The sequence below is a fragment of the Limanda limanda genome, chromosome 6 (assembly GCF_963576545.1).
Source record: "Limanda limanda chromosome 6, fLimLim1.1, whole genome shotgun sequence".
Taxonomy (NCBI): Eukaryota; Metazoa; Chordata; class Actinopteri; order Pleuronectiformes; family Pleuronectidae; genus Limanda; species Limanda limanda.
Genome location: NC_083641.1, coordinates 22,084,861 through 22,105,135, shown reverse-complemented (window position 1 = coordinate 22,105,135; position 20,275 = coordinate 22,084,861). Strand labels below are relative to the sequence as shown.

Sequence of the window (20,275 nt, the reverse complement as noted above, 5' to 3'; positions counted from 1 at the left end):
CCTTGTGCTTTCTTCTCCCACAAGCTGGATCCCCCAGTGAGCAACTATGATGTTGGCAATCGGGAGCTACTTGCTGTGGTGTTGGCTTTGGAGGAATGGCGACACTGGCTCTTCATTGTGTGGACCGACCACAGGAACCTTTCCTATATCCAGACTGCCAAGCGTCTGAACTCTCGTCAAGCAAGGGGGTCCCTGTTCTTGGGAAGTTTCAATTTCATCTTGACTTACCGTCCAGGTTCCAGGAATGTGAAGCCGGATGCCCTGTCACGCCAGTTTACCGTGGAGGAGCCCCCCGCTGAACCAGAGACCATCGTGCCTCCGTCCTGCATCATGGCTGTCCTCACCTGGGAGGTCGAAGCCACGGTCCGTCAGACCACCCAGCCCGATCCAGGTACTGGACCTCCTAACTGCCTCTTTGTCCCAGACTCTGTCCGCTCTCAGGTCCTACAGTGGACACACTCCTCCCGTCTTACCTGTCGTCCAGGGATCCATCGAACCAACTCGTTCCTCAAGCGACGCTTCTGGTGGCCGACCATGGACACGGATACTCGGTCATTTGTAGCAGCCTGCATCGTCTGTTCCCGGAATAAGACCTCCACCAAGCCCAGTTCTGGTTTGCTCCGTCCTCTGCCAATTCCCGGTGGTACGTGGTACCACATTGCCCTGGACTTCGTAACTGGTCTTCCCCTGTCTGGAGGTAATACTGTGGTCCTCACAATACCTGTTTCTCCAAGGCTGCTCATTTCATTGCCCTGCCCAAACTACCCTCTGCTCGGGAGACTGCTGACTTATTGGTGCAGAATATCTTCCGCATCCATGGTCTACCGTCAGACATCGTCTCCGATAGAGGGCCGCAGTTTACGTCCCAGGTTTGGAAGGCTTTCTGCACAGCCCTTGGGGCGACCGCCAGCCAGTCTTCTGGATATCAACCCCAAAAAATTGCCAGACCGAGCGGGCCAATCAGGAGATGGAGGCATCACTCCGCTGTGCCTCCTCTGCTGAGCCATCGTCCTGGAGTGCTCGGCTGCCCTGGGTGGAGTACGCCCATAACACTCTCCCTAACGCCTCCTCTGGTATGTCTCCCTTCCTCTGTTCTCTTGGCTATGAACCCCCTCTGTTCCCAGGTCAGGAGGGCGAGGTCGCTGTCCCTTCGGTCTAAGCCCTTGGAGGCTTGCTCCTGCTCCCCTGCTCCGTGCTTCCCCCAGGACTCAGGCCAAGGCTTATGGGCCGCTTATGCTCCGGGGCACAGGGTATGGCTCCTCTCCAGGGATCTCCCTCTCCAAGTGGACACCACCAAGCTTGCCACCCAGGATGTTGGTCCGTTTAAGGTTAGAGGCTATTGTAAACCCCTGTGCTTTCCGGTTGAAGTTCCCGGCCTCCTTTCGTAGGATTCACCCCACCTTTCACGTTTCCCAGTTGAAGCCTGTTCAGTCCAGCCCACTCTCTGCCTGCTTGCTCCACACGGACATTCCAATAAACCCTATTTTGACTTGCCTTCTGCCTCAGCCTCTATCTCTGCGTCCAAAGCCTGGTCTTGACATCTCATTTCTCTCATATAGCTATATATGATGGCTGCTATAGAGCCCGACAGGTGATATTGTTACATTCCCTGTGCACAAAATATAAAGGTGCTCACATACAACATCAAGATATTGACTTGTTCGGTAGATTTTTATTTTTCTTCAGAAGATACAAATCTTGTTATTCCTGTAGGGACAATCAATATCAATACTAAGTCAACTCCTGACCAAATCTTCTCCCAAATGAAGAGTCAGACAGACCTTGATAATTTAAATTCACCTCGATGTTTCTGTTTATTGCTAGAAACACACAGGTGCTCAGACCCTCGTTGGTTTGACTCATTTATCTTTTTCGCTTGGAGAGTATTTCGCCTTCTTCGTTCTCTCCGCTCTATGCTCATCTTCACATCTGCCTCGGTCCTGCTCTGACACCCTGCGCTGCAAACATCTGCATCACGCCGAGCTGGCGGCTGACGCGTTGCTCCAACTGGTCAACTGCTCAACAGTCTTTGCCCGTGTTCATGTCACCAGTTTGGTGATCACTAGGTTCATGATGATCCCAGCAGCTAAAATGAAAAGCATGCCGACCAGAACCATCCCCCTTCGCAGAACCGCAGCCCGGTGACTCAGCTTCGTCTTCATGTCAACCAGCTCCGCCATGTCTGTTTCGTCATTGTAGTCACTTTGATCATCTGACTGCAGACCTGCTCACACACACACACACACACATAAACGTCACACTTTTTATGAAAAACTTGATATTTGCATGGAACTCATTGACAATGTAAAACAGTTTGAGATGATATATATTTTTTAATCTTTGTACACTAAACAGCTGTTTATAAATGATTAAGCCAGCTTACTTGCTAATGTCAAATACAGAGCATATACTCACACTTGTTAGCAATACTAAATGGTATATTATGACTTTATTATATATATATATTATATGTATTACAGCCATAATGGTGGTTATGGCGAATTTTACCTTGAGGGATCTGTGATGCATCTATCAAGCTAGTTGCTGAATGTTGTACTTGTGTAATTATGGCTCAAATGATTGAGCCAAGTCAATATTGGTTTCGTTGATCAACCATTTCAATAATTTATCGAGCAGAAATTAAGGACATTGCCTGAAACTTTGAGCATTTTTACTATTTTCAGCGAGCAAGACTGGGTTTGTGTCAATTTATCTTGTTATTTGTGTTCTTCAGCAGAGATACAATGATAATGACTATATATTTCCAACAGAATAGTAATAACCAGTTTTTACAACGTGAATTTACATCTAAACAGACTTCTGAATGTTTCCAGTGTGGATATCTTTCGATAACAACATAAAATGGTGAAGTTGCTGCACTATCTCTCTCACTTATTTCTGTGATGCTCTCAATCACCCCCGCTCGGACTTGAGCCTGGAGGGGAAAACACAAACAACAGACATTTAATTCATAAAGAAGTAAGGGGCTTTTATAATTTATAAAGATTTACCTCTACATACTAACCTCGACTGTCACTTTAGTCCAGTTCATTCTTATCAGGTAGAAAATGAGGAATGTGGATTGCAGGGCCACACATATAAACAAGCCTGTCCACAGACCTATAAAAAAAAATGAGCGGCTTGAAAAGAATAGCAAACAAATGTTGATGTCACGGTGAGGTCACACTTAAAAGAAAAAGAAAAACTGTAAGGAGCACCAGTCAACAATGTTTTACAAAGCAGCAGAAGGCTAAACAACCTCTCTGCTGTAATCTTACCCTTGATTCCTAATTTGGCTGCAAACATCAGTGGCACGCCGATCGGGAAACCAATGCCATAAAACCCGATAAAGTTGCAAATAGCCCCAACTCTCTGTTTACCGGTTCCTCGTATAACGCCACCCGCGGCAGCCTAGTCACAAAAAACACACACATACAAGCGGTTAGACTTGACAAACACACCAGCGTGTTTGTCAAAATCCTGACGTAATGGAAGATGTAAACTTACTGAAATTGCATCCAGGAGAACGAATGGGGCGTAGAAGGATATGACATCAGCGACTCTTTCCCTGATTTGTCTGTTGGTAAAAAAAGAAAACGTTGGTAATTTAGTGTCTGACTGTGAAGGAAGAGTTTGTGTGTTTTATTTGTGAACATGGTGCACTTCCATACTATCTTCAGATTTACTTTCATTGCCATTATGCTCGAGGGATGCTGCGGAGCACGAGGCCACTTGTCAGAAACCTTCTCCTCAAGTTAATATGTAACAGAATATGGAGATAAGCTCACAGTTTTCTGTCCAGGCAATGACTCACAAACTGGGGAAAGGTCATTTAACACTCATGTTTTTTCCCTCTGACTTCACACTATATGTGCTTATGTGACTAATTATATTTTATGACAAAAACGTACTCACTCATCAAATGTAAAAATATATGAGATATGATTCTTCAGAGTCCCGATGAGAATCGCCAAACACACAGACACTGACGCTGTGGTGCAGAGTAACAGACTCAATTATCAACCAGTTGCATCATTAGGGCCCGAGCACCGAATGGTGAGAGGCCCTATTGAAATTGTAAGGACTTGTTATTCAAATAGAATAAAATAGAATTATATAACAAGAATTTAGGTGGCATCTCAACTTCAAACACACATTTAACTGGATATAAGTAAATGGGATTAGATTCTGAGTGTTAACTGACCTGCACAGATAACTGTCATCTTGGCAGACAGCTTGGCCTGCTCCGTTTGTCCGGCTCCCAAAGCTTGTCCGACTCTTACACTGCCTGCTACACTAAAACCCAATGGGAACTAAAAACAAAAATGAATAGCAGATTAATAGGAAGTTGCACTGCATGAATACACAAGAGCAATTTGATGCATGTTCATTATTAATCACCATGTATGCAACATTTGCCAGCTCATACACGACCGACTGAGCGCCGAGTTCCACCTCACTGATCAGACCTGTCGACGACAAGCTGCTGTTAGATTTCAGACCCACTTCACTTCATTCACTTCAGGTGATTGGAAAATAACAATGTGATCCGGGATCAGTACCTGCCAGTAAACTTCCGATCTCATACGTCCACCACTCCACGCACAACATGATCATGCCGGGCACGGCCAAGTGGATGTACGAGCTCCAGTCCAGCAGGCACTGTTTGGACCAGCCTGTGTAGTCCAACAGTGAATCAATTAGTAACTCAAACTCATCAATTTGTTGGTCTGTCTGTATCTTTACAAGGTGAACTATCTTTACTTCAAACAATGTTGTGGAATAACTGTCATGAATAACTTAGAATATGAAAAATATACCGTTAAATAAAGTCTTTGTGTCATTTCTGGGGACAACGACCATATTTTGTATCACATTGTTCTTTCGATGTTCAGGCTGATGATTTCAAATCTACTATAATACAACAGCATTTTAAAAAAAAAACTGGAAAATCAGGCACTGAAAAGCAAACAAAAAATAACTAATTCAGGTCAGACGACTTGGTTCATGCCTTCGGGGTCAACACATTTTAGAGTTGTTTCCTCCAAGTTAAAGAACCACACTAAACTTTCACCATGTTGTGTTTTTGATATTTCTTATCAACATAGTATTTTTTTTTACCTTAAACTGTCAAAGAAGCACAGAAAAGCTTGTGGTTTGTTTTCTGGTCTCCAATAACTACAGACTTGTTACTACAGCTCTAAATATTTTTATTAAAACTCTCTAATAAGTTTAATGAGTCATTATAACACATGCTGAGGGAAACCACTGGAGCCTCTCGTTTTATGCAGGATCTCCTACCTGACCAGGTGGCCTTGTGAAGACCTTGCCAGATGATGTAAGCAAAGAGAAGTCCGGCCATGAGGAACTGGGAGAGAGTGTTGGCTAAAGCAGAGCCGCTGTAAAAAGAGTATTTCATAGTTCGATCCTCGTCATGTGATGCTTCCAGCGCTGATGATAGTGAATGAGTCATGTTCAAGGAATGCTACTCACGCTACTCCCATATTGAATAAGTTGAGAACGATGTAGTTAATGAGAGCGTTGAAGAGATTGACCACGAAGCCTGTGATGACCTGTGGCCATATGATGCCCTGAAGGAAAAACAACACATATTAGTCGCACAATGTGAGAAAGTGAGAAACTTAGATGGCTGTCGGAGATCTTCAGTGGTTTTCTCCTACTGTGTCCTCCTCCCATCTCCAGACAGAAGATGGATATTTTAACAAATCCTTGATACATCCTGATGCCTTTGGGGCTGAACCATTTTTTAAACTATTAAATAGAACGTTGTTGTGAGATGTTAGAATCTACTAAACAACAGCTCCATTCACGGAATCAGAAAACACAAAACCAGTCAAACACGTGCTCCAAAAGGAGGCTTGTGGTTTTCTACACATTTATTTTAAGGTCGATGACATGCAAACGTTCAGGCAGCCCCGAGCTCATTACCATCTGAATTGAGAAAGTATTAATCTCTAATGTCACATCAGTATGCTGTCTGCGGAGCCGCACTATGGCCAAATGTATAGAGGGCTGACTAATAGAATTCTTCCTCTATATTTGATATCATAGACTCTGTGGCCTCCTTCATAGAGACTCAGACAAGTTCATCAAGAAGTTATTTAACGTTGAATAATAACAGACTTACCTGGTTTTGTAGATATCTGGTCTGTAATGCAAACATAAATGTAGCCTGGAAATAGAAAGCATATTAAGTATATTAATTATGAATAAGAAATCAATAAAAAAACACAGGCCCAACCGTCCCCTTCAATTCAATCAGGCTGCACCAAATTGAACCATGAGTCATGTTTCCCCCCCCCCCCAATTCACCAAAGTAATGTAATTGAGAGAGACCTGAGTAAAGAACAAGAAATAGAACAACAGCTAACATCAACAATGGTGACAGAAAAGTTTAACTAGGTCAACTGTTATCATGTTGGGATCATGGCGGAAAGATCTTGAAGCTACCGAAACGTATTGCTTTCACTTAAAAAAAGGAGATAACTATCTGGGACTTTCCGAGATAGTTATCTCAGAAAAAGAGATCTTTGTTATGTTTGTCATTGGGAAACCGGTTAGTTCAGAGTTGGGAACACATTTTAAATATTTAACATTGGTCGTCTGGTCACATTTACATGTATGTTAATCAATCTTTTTCAAGTAAAACGAGTATGAACATAATAAGACACACTTACAGGAAGTGCTGGCATGAAAATGTTGACGTACAGCTGAGCCAACCTAGAGAGACAGAGAATCCATCAAAATCCACTAGAAATAAGGAGCAGTGGGGAAGGCAGTGTACTCTGAGACTCTCTGACCTTGCCACCTCCGCTTTCTGCCTGACCGCCAACAGAATGAGCTCCGTGTTGATGAGGACCGCCCAGCAGGGGAAACACGTCAGAATCAAAATGAGGATGGCCCGCTGCAGGATGACCCCGACTCTCAGGAGGTTGTGACTCCCAAAGGTCTAAACCCAGAGAGGAGGAAGTTATTATTACCTTTTTTTATTATTATTTTAATCAATTTCTTAAATTAAAGACTAGTGACAATTATAAAGAATAAATATGTGTCAGATTGTCATACCTGAGAAATCAGTGTGTCACATGCTGATGCCATACCAGACCCGATGGATATACCTGTCACATTGATAACCTGGAAAACACAAACAGAGGTTGGTTGTATTCTGTTGCTCTGTTGGTTGAACTTTCACCGTGAGAAAATGTTATTGAGATTAAAAAAAAGTTGATATCGATAATTATCAAAATAAATGTCACATCAATTATTTCTTATTATTGATGTTCAGTGTGTAAGATTCAAGTGAAAGGGATCTATTGGCAGAAATTGAATATGAAATAGTCCTAGTGATGTTTTCATGACTGTGTTTTTTACAGTCTAAGCTTGACAAACTCAGTATTTTGAGTTTTTATTACAACTGAAGGCTGCCACAGGTTCTCCTCTATGTTTGGAAGGGGAGGGTGAGGTGGGGGGTTTGAACTGATTATGCAACTTCTCCACTAGATGTCACTACATTATTTTCACTGAACCTTTAAAGACTCAGTGGTGCTTGATAAACAGTAAGATAATAAATGTTAGAATTTTATCGCCCAGTCCAGGTGAGAACATTATTACACGTTATGTATTGTACTTACCGCGATGGCCAGAGACACTCCTGCCAGCTCGGTCCTCCCCAGATGACCACAGAAGATGGTGCTGACAAAACTCACCATAAACACCATGAGCGAGGACAGAGTCTGCACTCAACAAAAAAGATATGACTATATGAAATATACAAACAGACATACTTTATCACACAAGTTCAATTTAAAGGGTCACATATCATGTGAATACATCAAATAACTAGAGAAGGATCTGATTCAATAAAGTGACACTTAAATATGAAACACGTCTGTTTTTTGTATATATTTAAGTATAAGTTTAACCATCTTACAGTAAATCTTACATTTTATTTTCTCTTATTTTAATCATTTTACCTCTATTTTATCTTTACTACTCACACTATGATGTACTACATGTTACTGTCCTCTTGTTGTACCTTTACACTTGTGAAGCACTTTGGTCAACCAAGTTTTTTTAAATGTGCTATATAAATGTAAGCTATTTTAGTTAGTGACTTTTAGTTTGAAGAGGAGTTTACCGGAAGTGTGTTGTGTGAAGGGTTTACCGGAAGTGTGTGGTGTGTGATGACTTGTTGTGAAGTTGACAGATAATAAACGGGTGCTGTCTCCCGAATGGATGCCCTTCTTCTGTCTTCCTTTGACTAATACAACACAAATAAACGCTCGGCTACATTGGTGGCAGCGGTGGTTTCGAGCCCACCCGAGGCCCATCGCAGGAAAAGTGCACGGTGAGGAAGAATGAAGCAGCTCAAAGTTTTGACGAGTTAGCTAAAGTTAGCCACAGCTAATCGACGTGCCGCTAAAGTGTGGACGGATCTTCTGTGACGTATTCAACGAGGAAAACCAGAGCTCTCCCTCACAATAAGAAAAGAGAGTGTTGGAATTAAAAGAACGTCAACGTGGATTAAGATGTGGAGGGGTGCCACAGACCCCCTGGACTCTAAGATGCCCTACGGAGAGAGATCGATCTCAAGCAACGTCAGGATCGAGCTCCCGCTGCCCTTCACTGGGGAGGAAAAAGAAAGTTTCCCCTGCTGGGCTCGACAGTTCGAGGTGGCCGTGCAGGCGCTGGTGACTGGCGCAGGAGGCGACTATGAGTATGAACTGGTCCGGATTCTACCAACCCGCCTGGCTAGAGCTGCGTATCTCCTGTGGGATAGCCTGCCAAAGGCAGTTCAAAGTGACTATTCTGCAGTGAAGGAGAAGCTACAAGAGGCGTTTGGACAGAGACATTTTCTGGACCGCTTCAGAGCAAATCTCTCAGCTCGTCCGCAAGCTTTAGGTGAGAGCTTGGAGGTATATGCAGCAGACATCAGCAAGCTGGTCCAGGAGGCATTCCCAGGCTATGGGGATGTTGCTCAAAGAGAAGAAAAATTCCGCAGATTTTTACATGGCCTTGACCCGTCCCTGAGGGCTAAATGTCATGAGCAGGGGGCTACTGATTTGGAAAAGCTCTGATTATCGCAGGTCGGTGTGAAATGGCCAGAGAGACGTTAAAGATGGACTATGGCAATCCTCATGCAAACCAGCCTGCAGTAAACAGTGGTTCAACATCCATGGTGCAGTCCATTTCTGATGGCGGTGGTTTTTTCAAAGCCATAGATAGACTGAATGAGGAAATGAGAGAAATGAGAATGGACATGAGACAGATGGCAGATGAGAATAAACGCCTGAGATCCATCGAGGGTCGTAGCGAATGGAAAAATTCTCCTTCGGCGCATGGAAGTCATTGCCAGTGTGACTGTGGCAATTATGGCTGCCAATCTCGTCGCCCACAGGGGGAGCGAGGAGGACGCTCCCCGGACCGTTTCTGGCGTGAACGGGAAACCGAGGGTGGCTCCAGAGAGAGACAGTTTTACCGGGGCCCTGAACATAACAGAGCCCCCTCTCCAAACTGGAGGGGTCCAAGACCTGCCAGGGGACCCTTTTATGAGGAACCGCAGAGACAGCGCGGTGTGCGGTTTCTCTCCCCCAAAAGAGAGGACTCAGCCAAGCAGTCGGGAAAAGAGATGTAGCTGATGTTGCGGCCCAGACACCAGCTACAACACATATGGGCCATTTGAAGGAGAAGAGCCATTGAAGGGACTGAAGTCAATATCCTAGTGGATTCTGGGGCAACAGAGTCTTTCATCAGTGCTGATTTCCGTATGGCTGTCCCCGCCCAGCGCAGACGACCCCTGAACCCTGATCTCATTGCTGCACGTGCGGTGAATGGCCAGATGCTCGACACCTTGGGCACTATAACTGCCACTTTACGCTTGGGTAATGAGTCCTGGCAGCAAGTTTTCTATGTACTTAGGGGATCGACACAAGCAGTATTGCTGGGTTTGGACTTTCTTGTTCCGAATCACGCCCTGTTGGATTTCGCCCATGGCCGACTGCAGTTGTGGGACACAATGACTCCCCTTTTGAGTGACAAAGACTTTGTTCCTGAATGCTGCAATGTCACGGTCTCTGCTGCTCTGGAATTACCCCCCCTCAGTGAAATGATTGTTCCTGTAAGTGTATCTCCAGCTGGGATCGTTGATCAGCTCCCAGACTTTGTCGGATATTTGTCTCCAAATCTCCAGCAAAATAGTGAGTTTGTAGTGGCTCACACTGTGACCCTGGTAAAAAATGGAGTCACAACGGCCCGTGTTTTGAACCCTACAGACAGAGTTATTGTGCTCAGAGAAGGCATGCATTTGGGGGAGTTTTTGTCGGTCGAGGAATCTGAGTTAGTACTACTCCCTCAAACCCCAGTGGGGACGGTCTCCACCATCTCATCCACGGAGGGGCCGATTGTGTCCCTGAGGGAATCCCCAACTAATCAGCATGAGAGGGCACAGTTGATGGAACTGCTGGAGGAATATAGGCAAATATTTAGTACACCAGAGGGGGTGATTGGCAAATGCAGGCTCATTGAACATCATATTAAAACCGGTGATCATCCACCCCAGCGACAGCGTGCATATCGCACCTCACCAGACAAGAGGGAAGAGATAGATAGGCAGGTGTCGGCTCTGTTAGCTGATGGGGTGATAGAAGAAAGTTGCAGCCCCTGGGCCTCACCTGTCGTTCTGGTGAAGAAAAAGAATGGAGAGTGGAGGTTTTGTATTGACTATCGCCGCTTAAACAGCGTAACAGTGAGAGACTGCCACCCCCTTCCCAGGGTGGATGACACACTAGATGCATTAGCAGGTTCCGTGTGGTTTAGCACTTTGGACTTTTCTAATGGCTACTGGCAGGTTGAGGTCGCTGAAGATGACAGGGAGAAGACCGCTTTCACAACGGGGAGGGGCCTCTACCAGTGGCGGTCGATGCCCATGGGTCTCACCAATTCGCCTGCAACATTTCAGCGCATGATGGAGCTCGTGCTTAGAGGACTCCCATGGCAGGTGTGTATGGTGTATCTCGATGATGTGCTCATATACAGCCCCACCTTTGAGGAACATCTCTCCAGCCTGAGGGAAATTTTCTCCAGGATTCAGGCGGCGGGTCTTAGGTTGAATTCTAAGAAATGTCATCTAGCTAAAGATCATGTGGTGTTCCTGGGGCATGTTGTGTCTTGCCGTGGCCTGCAGCCAGACCCACGAGACACAGACAAGGTCAGAACATGGCCTACTCCACAGAATCCAACGGAAGTGAGGGCATTTCTGGGCCTTTGCTCTTACTATAGACGTTTTGTCAGAGACTTTGCCCAGCGTGCGGCTCCATTGCACCGCCTTACATGACACGATGAGGAACACCGTAACAAAAACATCTGGCCAAGTAAATGTCGTGGACTCTGATAGGGAGTTGAGTGAGTCCAGAATAGGCAGTTCTCAGTCACAGTTGCAAAATCCCCAGAGCCCTAGTTCCTCCACAAGGGGGCAGCATGAGGACATGGACTGTGATTCAGATGACTTTGACTTTGTTCATTCACTTTCTCAGGATGAGACTGAGATTAAGCTGCGGCAAAAGGATGATCCTGACATTAGTGTAGTTTTGGACTGGATTGAGGTGAAGGGGTCGCGACCTCCACGGTGGCAGATGAAAGGGAGCTCTCGGTGGCTTCGTAAATTATGGACTGAATATCCTCGTCTTTCTGTGGTGAATGGTGTGCTCTGTCGGTCAGTGTATTCCTCTCTCACAGGGGACGCTCAGTATCAGGTGGTTGTGCCCTCCTCGTTTATCCCTGATGTACTGCAGCACCTGCATGGAGGCCCTGCATCAGCACATTTTTCTGCAGAGCGGGTGTGGGAAAGAGCAAGGCAATCGTGTTACTGGCCCTGTATGTTTAATGATGTTAGGCAGTGGTGTGAGCAGTGCGTCCCCTGTCAGACCCGCAGGGCCCCTGTCCCTAAACATCGGGCACCGATGGGGGGGTCCCAAGCTACTCATCCATTCCAGAGAGTGGCGATGGACATTTTGGAACTACCAGTGACGTCTAAGGGTAACAGATATGTGTTGGTTGTTGAGGACTATTTTACCAAGTTTGTGAATCTGTATGATCTTCCTAATCAAACCGCTCATTCGGAGGCAAAGTGTGTGTTTGAGGGTTATGTGTTGGTTCATGGTGTTCCTGAGATAATTCACAGTGATCAGGGTCGGCAATTCGAGGGGGAAATTGTTCAGAGACTGTGTCAGCTTATGAAGATTAAGAAAACGCGCACCACGCCATATAATCCAAAATCGGATGGTATGGTGGAACGTTTTAATAGGACACTCATTGACCAGTTAGCTAAATCATTGCTGGCCTGTGGAGGTGAGTGGGACGACTACCTACAACATGTTGCATTTGCTTACAACACCTCAGTGCATGCAAGTACGGGTTACACGCCTTACTACCTGACTCATGGGCGGGAAGCCCGTGTCCCGGTGGATGTGTTAGTGTCCCCTCAGGCGGGGCATTTGGACGTGACTTTGTCTCACGCTGACTTCGTAGGCTCTCTGGTGGGGAGGCTGGAAACTGCTTTTGGAAGAGCCAGGCAGTTTAGTATCAGTGCTCACGAGACACAGAAACTGTATTATGATGTGTCTGTTCGTCATCGGCCATATGCAGTAGGAGATTTGGTGTGGCTGCACGATCCTACGGAGGACCGTATGAAGCTGGCTCCCAACTGGAAGGGCCCCTACAAGGTTCTGGCTGTGATGGACTCTGCTGGAGAAAGTGGGCTGACCTATCGCATTGACTGCCCTTTCACTCCTGGACAGGAGCGGGTGGTTCATTATGACAGACTCAAGGCTTACACTCTACCACTGCCGGTGGGTTCTGCGTGTAGTTCCCCAGCTTCTCCTCGTCATGCTCCTTCGCTACAGGACGAGGGGTCACTTGAAGGAGGCTGTGGTGCTGAAGGGTCGCTGGCAGGTAGTGACACTGGCCTGAGAGAGCCTCGCCAGATGGTGTCCCGTTCTGGGAGAGCCGTGAGACGGCCGGTTCATTTCAAGGACTATGTTGTTTAGGAATAACTGATCTGTTTGACAGTTGTGTGGGTTAACTGAATTTTTTTTTTTTGGGCCGGGTGTACGTGGTACATGGTATCAGGTGTGTATGTATAGGTATGTATATGGTTTTTTTTTTTTTTTGATATATATATGTATATGTGTAATTTTTTTGCTGGGGCTGTTGTTATTGTTTTTGTGTTTTGATATTGTCTCTGTTTGGAAACGGGGACGTTTCTTTTGTTAGGGGGGAGGTATGTAAGCTATTTTAGTTAGTGACTTTTAGTTTGAAGAGGAGTTTACCGGAAGTGTGTTGTGTGAAGGGTTTACCGGAAGTGTGTGGTGTGTGATGACTTGTTGTGAAGTTGACAGATAATAAACGGGTGCTGTCTCCCGAATGGATGCCCTTCTTCTGTCTTCCTTTGACTAATACAACACAAATAAACGCTCGGCTACATAAATAAAATTGATATAGAAAAACACAATTAAATGTGATCATGTGATAAAGTTACATGGAAATAAATGAAATACATTAGCCAGGTATGTGTCTGATGTGAATAAAGTCAAAATTATAGGAAATTAGCTGGAATCTTCATTATTTATTATTATTGTTGCTATTATTATAATTATTATTATTGATTTGATTCGACAGTGACTGTAAATGAGAGTAAAGGACTCACCACTGGTCCGGCCAGTTTACACAGCTCTGTGACTTCGGTCCTGACACCGACCGGGAACCAGGTGCGGATCCGCCTCACGACGCGTTGTGTCCCGCTGGGGAAACCGGATCTCTGGCTGCTGGGCTCCATGATCCCGCGGCTGCGAGTGGTTCACTGTCAGTGTTTCAGATCCTCCGGTTTGCTCAGGACCTGTGTGGAGGATTAGTGTTGCAATGACGTGCAATAGCGGCAGTCACTTACTTCCGGTCAACGTGACTGTGATGTTACGTAACTCGATACATATTTTATTTTTTATTTTATTCTACCCGCATGGATAAAGTAAAAGTACATATCGTTACTTTCAGGAGTATTCATGTTGTTCATCGCTGTTTTCTTGACCCCCCCAAGTGTTTTTGTTGTGAATTTTGCACAATAAAGTTTATTCAAATAGGGGAAAAGTCAGAGAACCACAATCAAAGGTCAAGTGAAACCAATGCAGCAGTTTCAGGAAATAGGAAATAGGAAACCCCAACTTCCCAAATCTCTTGTTTCAATTTAAAAGTTGTATTAGAACCAAACAACTCAACTTGACAACATGAACATTTGGAAATCTATCCAATTATACAGCAATCTTATTTCTCTCATATAGGCTATATAATCCTGTAGGGACAAGTTAATAACTGCCAGGTAACGGTATAATTGGCTAATGCTTTGATAATAACTGGGTTAAGTGGCTTTTGTAGCTTCTAAGAGAACCAAGCATCTCATTGTGACAGTCCAAGCTGAGGGAAAACCTGATTTTCTAGTTCTCTCCATCACATTTGCCATGAGCGTCTGAAGACGGTACAGACGCAAGTTTTTGTGTGAACAAGTTGTTCTGTGCAAACAGGATCTTAGTTGTGTGTGAACAAGTTATTAAGCTAATTGCACAGGGAAACTTGGAGGACAAATGTGTTCTGTTTTGGTTAAGTCCATAAAACAGTTCTCATTTTCATTGCAGATGCAAATTGCTAACATGGTGCCTTGTTTCAGGAATTCTGACTGCATCTTTTTTTCCTATTGATTTCCATAAGATGATGACGACAGGCCGAAGCAGTTGTTATTGAACATGAGGAGAAAGACGTGGAACCCACAGAACACGTCAAGTATGTCTGTGAGTTTTTCACATTGATAACACTGAGTTCTGGAAATGTTGTGGCTGAAATACAAAACCTGACATAACAACTTTTCTGTCAGAAGTTATCTAAATACGTCGACAACGACATGTTACAAAATCGTCAGTTTTCTGTGGTTGTGATGCGACCATTTACATTTACATCATCAGTTGTATTGCATCATCTCAACACTCACCAGGTTTTTCTAAGTTTGTGAATCAAACAAATACAATGACAAATCAGTTGTTTCCCTGTCATTAGGCACAAACTCTAATAAACGTCTTTTAATTATGCACTGGCAATGCAACATGATTTTAAGTAATCAATATTTCATTGGAAATATTAAGAATGATTAAGATAGATATCTTGATGAATGATTAGGGGACCCAAATGATTGTGTGCAGGAAGTAGACAACTGGAATTTGAACCACAGGATCTCAGGAACTCTGGAAAATGAATGCTGCTCCTACATTTATATTTCATTGTTCATTATTAAAACACATTTAATGAGAGTGAAACTGTCTTTCTTTCTTTTTTTCTTTCTTTACTTGTTTAGTAATAAAACTGGATAAAAGAGGAGTTTTCCTCCTGGTATTATTTCCAGGCCTTATCAGGTTGTAATTTAATGCTGCATTCAGCCAACAGATGGAGCCATTTCTCCATCAACTGACCTTCCTCAATGGAATCGATACTTCACCACAACTAATCACGCATTACGGACCACACCATCAAGTGAAGACCACACGGTGAAAATTTAATCTGAATCGAATTCAAATGGTAAAACGATTCTTACCTAATTTTGGCCGTAGGTGGTGGTATCACTATCACTACACACAGACCAATAGATCTGTTCAGGTAATGAAACCTCTCTGACATAAAAGGAATCTACGATCTCTGACACTGAGACATTAAAGCAAACTGACAACAAGGAATAATCTGCTTAATGAATCCTTTGAGTGTTTTTATAAAGCCTGGGTGGAGTTAAATAGTAAATCACAAACAAGTGTTTTAACATGCACAAGTGTTTCTTTGCTATATGTTTGAAATAAATGTACTTTATCATTTAATATTATAAGTATTCTTGACATTTCTTCTCAAACATATCTCATTATTTTTCCTTTATAAACAAACATACATTTTTCTACATCGCTTTTACACATATGGGTAAAAAATGACCCACACAGTATGTATTCACTACCTAACACCTACCATTCATTTCACACAGCTGCTTTTGCACAGCTGATGCATGTAAGTCTTATTTTACAATCCATTACTGGTGAGAAAGACAAATACGTACAATACTAACTAGCTGTTAGCATGCTAGCTTCTTTTCTGGCTAGCTAACCATATCAACTAAATAAAACTCGAAATATAACAGTTTATACTTAATAGACTGATTGATATGCATTTAAAAGAATGTTTTTTATTATCCAGAGTGTTAGTATGGCTGGTCGCAATCATGTCAGACTTATGGTTGCATGAATAACAGGATGAGGAAAATGAGGAGCTAATTCTTGGTCTTGATTTTGAGTCTGAAATCTTATATGCTGAGAACTTAGACTATGCAAAGAAACACACAACCCTGCATGATATAACACAGGAAATGAATACGGGTCATTTTTGACCCCATGTTGTGCATTAGAAGGGGTCTGCATAGCATGGGTATCACAGGGTTAACATATTCAGAGAAATCACCTGAACAAATAACCTTGATAGTGCAGAAGATCGAGGAAAAGACCATAATGGAAAACAAGATTGAATGACCAAAAGCGGATACATTTTCCTCTGTACCGTGCAAAACTGAGGGAAAAGGAGAATGAATAGTAAAGCAGACGAGAACTGCAGAAGATGAAAGAAAATGTTCATCATGTACGATGACTATCAGGAGCCCAGCGAGGAAGTGAGAAATGAAAAAAAGATGGCACATGACAATATAATTCTAGAGGCAAGTGAGTGGGTAACAGAACTCAGACAGGAGAAAGAGAATCTGCAAATCAAATCCTGGAGCTCTTTGGATTGGTGGTACAGTGACAGTCGATCATATTTTTAAAGCCCTTTCTAAATAAAAACAGAGTTCATGTTTGACTGAGTGATTTTATTAATTTGGTGAAAAAGCAGCCAATGAGCAGTTATACCGAAAACTATGGATGTGAAACATAGAAATGCATCGTTAAATCATTGTGAATCAAACCGTTGACTGCTGAGTTGTAACTTAAATCAAATCGTGAGGCTAGTGAAGATGCAAACCTCTATGTTGTAAACAGACTTCGTGATTAATTTTCCTTAATAATCAAACGAAAGGCAAAAGGGCCTGGGTACTGTTGCTCAATGTGATAACCCCTGACTACCTGATGTTATCCTCAGTTTAACTAATAAAGGTACAGGATTACTTTTTGCGAAGTAAGGTTATTTAATTTAAGTAGGTTTATAGATTACCTTTTAGTGTAACTGCGAAGGCCAATGGATTGTTAATATAATGTATTTTATTTTTTGCTACATCTTATTTGAATGTGGCCAAAAAATAATCCAATGAATCTATTTTGCTGAGCCATCATTCATGTTGTCTGAACTCATTTCAGATGGACGTGAGATCATAACAGGGATTGTAAAGTTGATACTACTACTAAATTTAGGATTATTCAAAGTAATGTGATGTGGTTTGTAGTGTTATGTAAGAGGACATGATCAACTCAGCAGTGTTTCCTAAAATGTACTGTGCTGTTTTGATGAATACAAAAAAAAACGTGTGTTGAAGTAAGCTCATTTGTCACAGGTTCAATCCCTGAGACAAATACCGTGACTTAACTACCAGGTTGTGTGCTGGCGAGACATTCAAATATCTGACCACCGGGACATAAAAACAATCACAACAATCAACATCTCTTTTGCAAGAGGCTCAAATAGGAGGACTGCTCATCTTGTTTGTTACAACCTCAGCATCAGGTGGTGCTGTCCTGTAGCTCCGAGAGAAAGACGTCACTAGTTTTGGAAAAGGGGGGGCACCACAAGGTCTGTGCTTTGTTTTAAGATGCAAGAGAAAAACAGGCGGACAACTCTGTGAATGTCAATGTGGTGCGGGATTGACCAGGCAGAGAGAGGAAAACAATAGTAGGGTTGCACTGCCTCAACCTCTTATTACACCTAAAAATGACCTTTTTTCAGAATGAAGCATAGACCACATGACCTGTGGTCATACAGCGTCCAATGAGTCATCCTTGGCCATGCTTTTGAGCATGCATGTGTGTGGCACATACAAAGCAAGTGTCTGAGAGGGGAACTTTCCCTAAGGTGCAGGGTTCGGGGTGCATTTCCTGGCTCCAGTTAACATGAAGTATCTGTAAAGGAGAGTATGCCTCCGAAATGAAGCGTCTTTCTCCTGATAGAGGTGTGTAGTTCTTGTGGATAACATTTTTCTCAAGGGTTTGGACTGAATGATCCAATAAGCATGGACATAATTGTCATGTCTGGATCCACCAAAGGCCCCAGTTTAGAAGTGAGCTGCTGGGATTAGGGTCCAATTCCTTCTCCTGTATCTGCAATGTATGCAGTCTTTTGTTTTTATCCCCGAATATGACATGGCTCAATGTTGGCTGTGCGGTCATATGATTAAAACCACAACCTAATTCAGGAATGTGTTGATGCAGGAGATAAAACAGGACACACCTGATGTCAGTAGATTCTCTGCTTTGCTAAAGCATATTGTCATAATCCTAACTGAAGTTATACTTTCTTAAATTTGTTACAAACCGTTAACCACAAAGTAATAGCTTTGGATTCTGGGAACTCTGACTTATTGGCCCTGAGACAGGCCCTTGCTTTGCCTATTGGCTTTTGAGCCTTGTATATATTTGCAGCCATATGGTTACCTGGCTGGTTGACTGATGGACAAACAGAAAGCATAGATGGCTTAACATTTGAATGATTCCCTGTGATAGTCCAATCGACACCGTCAACGGGAGGTGAGCTTTGCTGTCATGAAAATCACACTGATGAAAACTCTATGGACATAAAGATTTTTTTTTAGGTGTACTGAACTTTTCCTGTCGTCACATCTTTTCAGAAATCCAGTCATAGCACTGTAAGAGTATTTGCAATAATTTTCATCCTGATCAGGAGACTTTCAGGTAATAAGTGTAATGATATCCATATAATTCCACCTAGGAAGTGATTGTTAGGCCACCAGTAGTTTAGCCTTTAGTCTGTGTAGATGTCCTCTGGCTTGAGAATGCAAAGAAAGGCCCTCTGTCCTCTTCTGGACCGTAAAGCTTCTGACTTGACTTTTGTCCAAAACTTAATTGGATGTTCGGACTGAAACTGAAACAAGTCGAGGATTGATTGTATCAGACAGGCTCCATATTGTGCTCATGGGAAACTGATACAGGAAAGGTGGAGGGCCATTGTGGCTTTAAAAAAATACTTCTTTTCCCCAAAATGCAACAGGTGGACAAGATCCAAAATGCACTTTTTTACCCTTTGCTCCCTGGAAGATATTCTTAAATCCTTTATGACTTTATTTGTCTGGAAGTAACTTATTAAGCAGGCTACGTGCTTGCTCTGCAACTACACCACCTAGTTTATGACAAGTTAATAGAAATGTGTTTTGGGGGTTTACCAGAGTTCTTGTGTGTGCAGTCAATCATGTCATCATCACTGAGAACAATTCCTACTGAAGAATTACATGTATATATAGCCAATAATGGAGGCTATGATGCTAGAGGATGTGTTTCAATTGGATAATGAGTGGGTGGCCGAGAGGCAGCAAAGGGAGAGAAAGACACTGTAATTACATACATTTTGGGTATTTTTTCATAGTAGGACACAAGATCATAGTGATCTGAAAGGCTCAATGCACCCAACTGCTTGTTTACCACTTTTAATTGCCCAAAAGAACTGAGGGCAGAACTCTGACATTTCGTTCTCAGTGCTGCAGTGTCACATGATGCCGCCAACATGTTTTGGCACCATGTGTTTTATATGTAGCTTATGATTTCCTGTAAAATACACTGCTCATGTGTATATGTAATATAGATCAGTGAGTAAATTCTGTGGGGTCTTTAAACGGAGAAAATGTGAAATTGCTTCTTTGACCTCACAGCGTTTATGATGCACGGCAGCGGTTTATCTGCCTTGACCCTTGGCTCACGCAACGTCTCGTCAAGAGGACAATGACACAGAGCTTTTTACTACATGCATTAGGTGTGGCCTTTCAGTGCGGGATTACTGAGATTTGCCGCACTGTGTTTACGGGATTATATCAGCTTTCCACACGAGACGAGAGGTCATAGGCAAGAGGCAGGGGAACACGTGTGTGCTTCAAAACACAGGGAACAGTCGTATTCACTTGAGGTAACGTTGCCTGGTGATGAAAGTGGGATGTATTTTTAGTTGTGGACGACAAAGACACGGAGACAGTTAAGAA

At 43.2% G+C, this 20,275-nt stretch overlaps 1 protein-coding gene across 3 annotated transcripts; it reads right to left on the bottom strand.

Annotated features, from left to right (window-relative positions):
- Positions 1-1,652: 1,652 nt before the first annotated feature.
- Positions 1,653-13,927, bottom strand: LOC133003881 (multidrug and toxin extrusion protein 1-like). 3 transcript variants are annotated; one of them, XM_061073706.1, is made up of 17 exons: positions 13,724-13,927; positions 7,653-7,754; positions 7,087-7,155; positions 6,822-6,970; positions 6,699-6,741; positions 6,149-6,193; positions 5,494-5,591; positions 5,302-5,399; positions 4,563-4,676; positions 4,402-4,469; positions 4,205-4,313; positions 3,916-3,991; positions 3,508-3,577; positions 3,279-3,411; positions 3,026-3,120; positions 2,893-2,935; positions 1,653-2,224 (listed from the first exon to the last, which is right to left on the bottom strand). In XM_061073706.1, exons 1-17 carry the CDS (start codon positions 13,850-13,852, stop codon positions 2,040-2,042), a joined length of 1,626 nt encoding a protein of 541 aa, XP_060929689.1. In that variant the 5' UTR covers positions 13,853-13,927; the 3' UTR covers positions 1,653-2,039. The 3 variants fall into 3 exon arrangements, with proteins under 3 accessions (XP_060929689.1, XP_060929688.1, XP_060929690.1); XM_061073705.1 differs by lacking the exon at positions 1,653-2,224 and having other exon boundaries at positions 2,231-2,935; XM_061073707.1 differs by lacking the exons at positions 1,653-2,224; positions 13,724-13,927 and adding an exon at positions 8,186-8,295 and having other exon boundaries at positions 2,231-2,935.
- Between the last annotated feature and the right edge of the window lie 6,348 nt (positions 13,928-20,275).

Excerpts from the sequence above, each read along its gene's own strand:
- LOC133003881 (XM_061073705.1), bottom strand. The coding sequence starts at position 13,852 with ATGGAGCCCAGCAGCCAGAGATCCGGTTTCCCCAGCGGGACACAACGC. Across the intron at positions 6,971-7,086 it reads GTGACACACTGATTTCTCAG|ACCTTTGGGAGTCACAACCT; the intron begins GTATGACAATCT and ends CTCTGGGTTTAG. Across the intron at positions 3,412-3,507 it reads TTCTCCTGGATGCAATTTCA|GCTGCCGCGGGTGGCGTTAT; the intron begins GTAAGTTTACAT and ends TTTTGTGACTAG.